Source organism: Nycticebus coucang, chromosome 14, assembly GCF_027406575.1.
Source record: "Nycticebus coucang isolate mNycCou1 chromosome 14, mNycCou1.pri, whole genome shotgun sequence".
Taxonomy (NCBI): domain Eukaryota; kingdom Metazoa; phylum Chordata; class Mammalia; order Primates; family Lorisidae; genus Nycticebus; species Nycticebus coucang.
The window spans coordinates 86,884,750-86,892,636 of NC_069793.1; the positions used below are offsets into that span (position 1 = coordinate 86,884,750).

At 36.9% G+C, this 7,887-nt stretch overlaps 1 protein-coding gene across 1 annotated transcript; it reads left to right on the forward strand.

The window, feature by feature from the left end:
• Positions 1–521: 521 nt before the first annotated feature.
• On the forward strand, positions 522–2,308 carry LOC128565792 (26S proteasome non-ATPase regulatory subunit 12). The gene has a single exon (XM_053562512.1). The coding sequence runs from the start codon at positions 580–582 to the stop codon at positions 1,948–1,950; it is 1,371 nt and encodes a 456-aa protein (XP_053418487.1). The 5' UTR covers positions 522–579; the 3' UTR covers positions 1,951–2,308.
• The last annotated feature ends 5,579 nt before the right edge of the window (positions 2,309–7,887 follow it).

Below are 7,887 nucleotides of genomic sequence, written 5' to 3' on the forward strand. Positions count from 1 at the left end.
TTAGAAATTTTTAAAAGTATCCACTGAAGACCTGTGAGATTTGAAAGGGGAATACATGACATCAAGCAGTTAAAATTGCAAAAAGTCACAGTCCAGCTGGGGGCAGTGGATCATACCTGTAATCTCAGCACTTTGGCAGCCTGAGGCAGGAGGATCACTTGAGTCCAGGAATTCAAGGTTACAGTGAGCTCTGATTGTGCCACTGAGCTCTAGCCTGGGTGACCGAAAACCTAAAAAAACAAACCAAAAAAGCAGACAACAAAAATTCATAATTCTTTCCCCAACATTTTGGGAAGAAAACATTTAAGGATTAGTATCTTTACGAAATATATTTTCTCCTGAGTCGTCTCCAATTCCCTGCCTTTAGTTTTTTGCATGAATCAAAATCCCCACTCACTTCCTTAGAAGACAGTTCTCTTACCCACACAAAATGGATTAGTTCCTTCACAATAACTATCCATTTCCATATGTTTTTCTTCGAATTTAAGTCCTTTGATCTAAAATGTTGCTATTGGTTCCGGTGTGGGTGACGAGTGGTGGCTGCAGCAGGGGGTAGACAGGGACGCTCAAGCAGGGACCATGGCGGACGGCGGCTCGGAGCGGGCTGACGGTCGCATCGTCAAGATGGAAGTGGACTACAGCGCTACAGTGGATCAGCGCCTGCCCGAGTGCGAGAAGCTGGCTAAGGAAGGAAGACTTCAGGAAGTTATTGAAACCCTTCTGTCTTTGGAAAAACAGACCCGAACCGCTTCCGATATGGTGTCTACTTCCCGTATCTTAGTTGCAGTAGTGAAGATGTGCTATGAGGCTAAAGAATGGGATTTGCTTAATGAAAATATTATGCTTTTGTCAAAAAGGCGGAGTCAGTTAAAACAAGCTGTTGCAAAAATGGTTCAGCAGTGCTGTACTTACGTCGATGAAATCACAGATCTTCCTATCAAACTTCGATTAATTGATACTCTACGAATGGTTACAGAAGGAAAGATTTATGTTGAAATTGAGCGTGCTAGACTGACTAAAACATTAGCAACTATAAAAGAGCAAAATGGTGATGTGAAAGAGGCTGCCTCTATATTGCAAGAGTTACAGGTGGAAACCTATGGGTCAATGGAAAAGAAAGAGCGGGTGGAGTTTATTTTGGAGCAAATGAGGCTCTGCCTAGCTGTGAAAGATTATATTCGGACACAAATCATCAGCAAGAAAATTAACACCAAATTTTTCCAGGAAGAAAACACAGAGAAATTAAAGTTGAAGTACTATAATTTAATGATTCAGCTGGATCAGCATGAGGGATCTTATCTTTCTATTTGCAAGCACTACAGAGCAATATATGATACTCCCTGTATACAGGCAGAAAGTGAAAAGTGGCAACAGGCTCTGAAGAGTGTTGTGCTCTATGTTATCCTGGCTCCTTTTGACAACGAACAGTCAGATTTGGTTCACCGAATAAGTGCTGACAAGAAGTTAGAAGAAATTCCCAAATACAAGGATCTTTTAAAGCTTTTTACCACAATGGAGTTAATGCGTTGGTCCACACTTGTTGAGGACTATGGGATGGAATTAAGAAAAGGTTCCCTTGAGAGTCCTGCGACTGATGTTTTTGCTTCTACGGAGGAAGGTGAAAAAAGGTGGAAAGACTTGAAGAACAGAGTTGTTGAACATAATATTAGAATAATGGCCAAGTACTATACTCGGATAACAATGAAAAGAATGGCACAACTTTTGGATCTATCTGTTGATGAGTCAGAAGCTTTTCTCTCAAACTTAGTAGTTAACAAGACCATCTTTGCTAAAGTAGACAGACTGGCAGGAATTATCAACTTCCAGAGACCCAAGGATCCAAATAATTTATTAAATGACTGGTCTCAGAAACTGAACTCATTGATGTCTCTAGTCAACAAAACTACGCACCTCATAGCCAAAGAGGAGATGATACATAATCTACAATGAGGGTCTTAATGATTTTAGAAAAGAATTAAAATGGAGGTCATTAAAAAGAAAAAAAAGAAAAAAGACTGTTATGGTGTATATGTTGGTTTTTTTCCTAATCTCAGTTTTTTTGCCTAAAATTTTAAAATAGTGAATATATTTGAGGCCTCTTTAACCTTTCGGTTCCCTGATTTCATTGTTAACTTTGCATTTGCAGTTGGTACAAAAATATAACACATTTTTATTGTCTGAATACACAAAAAACTGTGTCATAATTTACCCAGATATGTTTTTCTATCACTTGACACCTTTTTAGCTATTTGTTTTCATTCAACTAACAAACATAATAATAAAAGCAGTATATGCACATTTACTTTCTGTAGTTACTGCTGTTACTAAAAGATTTTGTGGGGTACTGATTCCACAAGTGCTTTTTAAATGAAATAAATGCTGTTGTAAAGGTATCAGTCATTTGGTAGAATAAAAAAGCAACCTAGGACATACAAGAACATCTGGGATAGAGTTGTGATTTGTGAAGAATTTGTATTTTGCTACTGTGGCACGATGTCTTCAAACTGGATATGGAACTATCTGGTAGGCTATAGAATTAATTTTTTTTAAAGGCAAACTTGTTTCAATTACAGTAGCTTGATTACTTTTACTCTCCTTTGACTTGGCCAGTTGTTTTACAAAATCAAGGATGATGTCGTGTTGACCCAAGCTGTTGGGTGTAAAATCCTCTCTAGGGGGGTAGTGACTTCTGGGAGGGGCTGTTCCCCCCTTTGTATGCATTTAAATTTAAAGCACAAAGTTGTTTTTATAAGATTTCTTTGCGGGTTTAACTGATAGGTCTAAATACATCATTGATGTTCCAGACTTTCATTATGTGAATATTGGATAACCTAATTTTTTTTTAATGATCAAAAAATGACAGAAAGGAAGACTTCAGGATACCCTCATAGTAAATAGTATAGTATTAAAGCACTTGAACAGAATTAAAACGAAAGTAGTTTTACTATCAAAAGGAACATCAGAGATCAATTGGTATGAGCAATTTTTGGAAGTTTGGTGGTTTTTTTTTTTCCCAGAGAAAATAGAAAAATGAAACAATGTTAGAGTATTTTAAATGAAGAAAGTGTGAGGTCTACTTTTTTTAAATAGCCAAATGAAGAGAAAAAGAATTAAGCATTTTAGAAGTGGCATTTCACAATTAATTTTCCATTTAATGCAGCATTGTCACTAAATTGTCCTATTTCATGTTTCCAGGGCTGGGGATAATTATGAGACCTCTATAATATTTACGCTCTGAGTCACTGCTGTGAATAACGACAACAATATTAATCTAATTTTACTTGGGAACTTAAGGCTTTACTCACATTAGTAACTTTAACATCTGCTATCACTTATCTTTAAAACAAAAATATGGCAAGTTCAGAAACGGAAGTTAACACTAACAATAAGGATATGGTTTTAATTTTCTTTTTGGATGAAAAGGATGGAAGATAAAATTATGCACTGTTAATTTGTAAATAAAGTTGGAGCTAATTTGAAAAAAAAAAAAAAAAAAAAAAAATAAAATGTTGCTATTGGATTTCCAATTAGTATTAGTGATGGTGAAGACTATTTGTCCAAGACCTGAGAATCACCTAATAAAAATGAAAAAGAGTAATTGAGAGAGGATCAGTTATTCTTCAACTCTGCGGGGCAGGAAAGTGGGACAACTAGGAGTTTCTGTTAGTGGGATGGAAACCCTGAATATTGAGTTAGTGTGAACAAGAGTGATTTGGAGGATACACTATAGAAGCAAAATGGGAAGAATGTTTGTAGATGTCAAACTTTTCAACAGTGTGATAGGACCTCTAGCTCTTGAAGTTCAGTAAAGTCAATCATGTTTTATGTGTTCTTTTATTGGATGTCAACATCTATTCAATCAGTGTTTATTAACAGTAAATGTAGTCTCTAAAAAAGGACAGAAGGTTTCATCTCAAATTATTAATTTGACACTAATTTGCCTTGAAATCTTGGGTAAATTTCTTTCTAGATCTATTTCGTCATGTCTGAAATAGTGGAAGTAATGCTGAGCCATTGCATTGGAAGTGGGAGGAAGGATTCCTAAATGATTATAAAGTGAGTTGCAGATAGAGAATCATGTGTGTGCCAGGGGTGATAATATTGTCCCATTTATCCTTTTGTAACAAAGAAAATGCTGCTACTTATGGATATGATATGTGAGGGGAAAAAGAGGAAAAAAGAATACAAGGGAAACCAGAGAAATGAATAGGATCAGAAAAATAAATTAATCTTTTTATCTAAAGGAAGTTAGATTCTTTCTACTAAGGCCAACGTAGTAGGTAATGTTGATGCTACCTCATCTTAAATAAAGGGTGATGAAAAAGACCTTATGTGGGCACATACATTTTTAATCAATGTCAGTTTTATCTGTGTTTTTTGGTGTGAGAACTTACTGCTTTATTTAAGCAATATTGAAGCATTTTACTAAAATGGCTCTTTCATGCTAATTTATATACATTCATATCACAATTTTTTAGGTAAAGGCAGTTCTCTTATATTTCATTATTTGGAAAGGAAACGTCTATCTAACGCCTCATTTAAGATTCAGTAAAATCTTTCTTGCTTCCCTAATTTTTCTATTAAATTACAACTATTAGTGCTAGCTTCTCACCCTAAAGGAAACCAATAAAATCACCCAAACTAATGAAGTTGTTTCCAACAGCAAGCTTCTCTTTATGGGGGTACTTCTAATTACTGTTAAAATGAACTGGAATGGAATGTCTCCAGAATAGGATGTCCCAGAGCTATAAACCAGAACCATAAACAGCTGTGCAACTCTTAATCTATTCACTTCACCTTCGCAATCACAGCACGTCAACTACAACTAATTTTTTAAATTTTTATTTATTTATTTTTTATTATTAAATGATAGCTGTATACATTAATGCGATCATGGGGCACCATACACTGGTTTTATAGACCATTTGACACATTTTCATCATACTGGTTAACATAGCCTTCCTAGCATTTTCTTAGTTATTGTGTTAAGAAATTTACATTCTACATTTATTAAGTTTCACATGTACCCTTGTAAGATGCACCATAGGTGTAATCCTACCAATCACCCTCCCTCCGCCCATCCTCCTCCCTCCCTCCCCTCCCTGTCCCCCTTCCCCCTATTCTTAGGTTATAACTCAGTTATAGCTTTCATGTGAAAGCCATAAATTAGTTTCATAGTAGGGCTGAGTACACTGGATGCTTTTTCTTCCATTCTTGAGATACTTTACTAAGAAGAATATGTTCCAGCTCCATCCATGAAAGAGGTAAAGTCTCCATCTTTCTTTGAGGCTGCATAATATTCCATGGTGTACATATAGCACAATTTATTAATCCATTCGTGGATTGATGGGCACTTGGACTTTTTCCATGACTTAGCAATTATGAATTGAGCTGCAATAAACATTCTGGTATAAATATCTTTGTTATAATGTGATTTTTGGTTTTCTGAGTATATACCTAGTAAAGGAATTATAGGATTGAATGGCAGATCTATTTTTAGATCTCTAAGTGTTCTCCAAACATCTTTCCTTTTTTTTTTTTTTTTTTTTTGTAGAGACAGAGTCTCACTTTATGGCCCTCGGTAAAGTGTCTGTGCCTCACACAGCTCACAGCAACCTCCAACTCCTGGGCTTAAGGGATTCTCTTGCCTCAGCCTCCCGAGTAGCTGGGACTACAGGTGCCCGCCACAATGCCCGGCTATTTTTTGGTTGCAGTTTGGCCGGGGCTGGGTTTGAACCCGCCACCCTCGGTATATGGGGCTGGCGCCTTACCGACTGAGCCACAGGCGCTGCCCCTCCAAACATCTTTCCAAAAGGAATGTATTAATTTGCATTCCAACTAGCAGTGTAGAAGTGTCCCCTTTTTTCCACATCCACGCCAACATCTCTGGTCTTGGGATTTTGTGATATGGGCTAATCTTACTGGAGTTAGATGATATCTCAAAGTAGTTTTGATTTGCATTTCTCTGATGATTAAAGATGATGAGCCATTTTTTCATATGTCTGTAGGCCGTGCCAACTACAACTAATTTTTAAGTGTTGGCAGACAAGAACAAGAATGAATTTAGAAACAAAGCAGGAAACACTAATAAGGACTTCCTCATGTTATTATAACAAGAGTTATTGGTTATATTTTGTCTTGTGACTAATATATATCATCTCTTCTGGATGTTACTTTAAGTGCCTACACATTTATGTCTCTCCTCACTAACTGCCAAGTTTGGTGATACCTCAGTCAAGACAATATTGAACAACAATGATGACGCAGTTTATATAGCAGAACATACTATCAGTGCTAAAATAGCTTGTGCAGGAGAATGATTTTGGATCAGATTTAATTAAGGTGTGTATTGCTTTCCAATGAAATTTTCTGCCTAAAGTAATACAAAGCTGAACGTCTATCCAAATGAGAAAGTAGATGAGTAAATAATAAAGCATTTCACTTTTGTTGACCCTAATTCATTGTCAAAGTGGATTTCAAAATAGAAATGTATGTAGTTAGTTGAGAAAGTCAAATACCTGTAGAAACTAAATACACATTGGACAGTAAGTATTGAAGGCTTGAAGAAGTCATTACAGAGGAAGGTAAAGTAATCACAGTAGATGTGGGAAGAGTGTATGAAGGCAATCTTCAAATTCAACCTCTGCTTTTTTCTAAGTGAGAGGAAAAAGAAAATGGAAGTGTGAATGATGATGATGATGATAATAATAATAATGGCCAATACTATTCTCTCTCTATAGTTTATAAATTACATAAATATATAACGTACAAATAAAAACACCAGACTGGTTGAAGGAAGACATGGCTTCTAACTCTGGTTCTTGCTTAAGAAAAATTATATATCTGATTCAGCTCCTTTAAACTTGCTGGTCTGTTTCTGAAATTATAATACAAAGACAGTAAGATGGAATCCGGGATCTGTAGGACCTCTGCCTGCTCCACTTGTCCCTTTGGCTGTTCTGTGACCTGGGGGCACTTATATTTCCCATGGGGGCTAGTTGTGGAATATGTAGCATTCAAATCAGCAAGAAGGCAGACACGTAACTCTTTCCACCTGAGCAGTGTATATTTTTATTTAATAGTAAAAATGGATAGTAGCATAGTGGATTTGAATCATGTCATCTTTGTGCAGCTGAAGAACTATTTTCCTACAGGTCCCTTTACTCATAGCTCCTGGCTGGCATGGCCACTGGACAGTGTGAGAGAGCTTTGGTGAGGGAGACAGAAGAACTAAGGTAAGCTGTGCTGGCGCTCATCTGCTGGCTTACCTTGTCGGGCAGCAGCTGAGTCACAGCTCCTTCAGCTCCCACAGAAATCCTCTTTCAGTCTCTCTGATCCTAGACCAGGTCCACACTTAACAATGTGATAAAGGGCACCAGCTTCTCCTGAAGACGAACCCATCACAAAAGTTGCATGAAACACCAGTGGAAACACTAATTCATCTTTGTGGGTTCCGAGGCAACATTGCTTCCTTTGCCTCTTGCTGGTCTTTTCCTTCTGACTATTTGATTTGCAGTCTTCAGGCTCTACAGTCAAATACAGGTGCAACAGCCTTACAGACACTGTGTAACCAGCTCCCACAATTGCATAAAGGCAAATCTCTCTGATAATTCCATAGACACACACACACACACACACACACGCACACACACCACACATATACACATACAAATAAATAAAAACATTAGGTAATTCTGCTGCTTCTTTGGCTGAACTCTGACTGATACAGATCTCAAAATCTATTTTCCATGCTCTTTTGAGAAATAATTTGATATCCTTTGATATTTATGAAACTAGATGGAAATAGCAGTTACTTCACCCTGATTGTTCTCTTTAAATTTCAGGTGAGGTCATGTAGAAGACAAAATGACCTCATCCCAACTAGAC

What these genes read in the sequence shown, in the direction of transcription:
- LOC128565792 (XM_053562512.1), top strand. Translation starts at nt 580, where the DNA reads ATGGCGGACGGCGGCTCGGAGCGGGCTGACGGTCGCATCGTCAAGATG.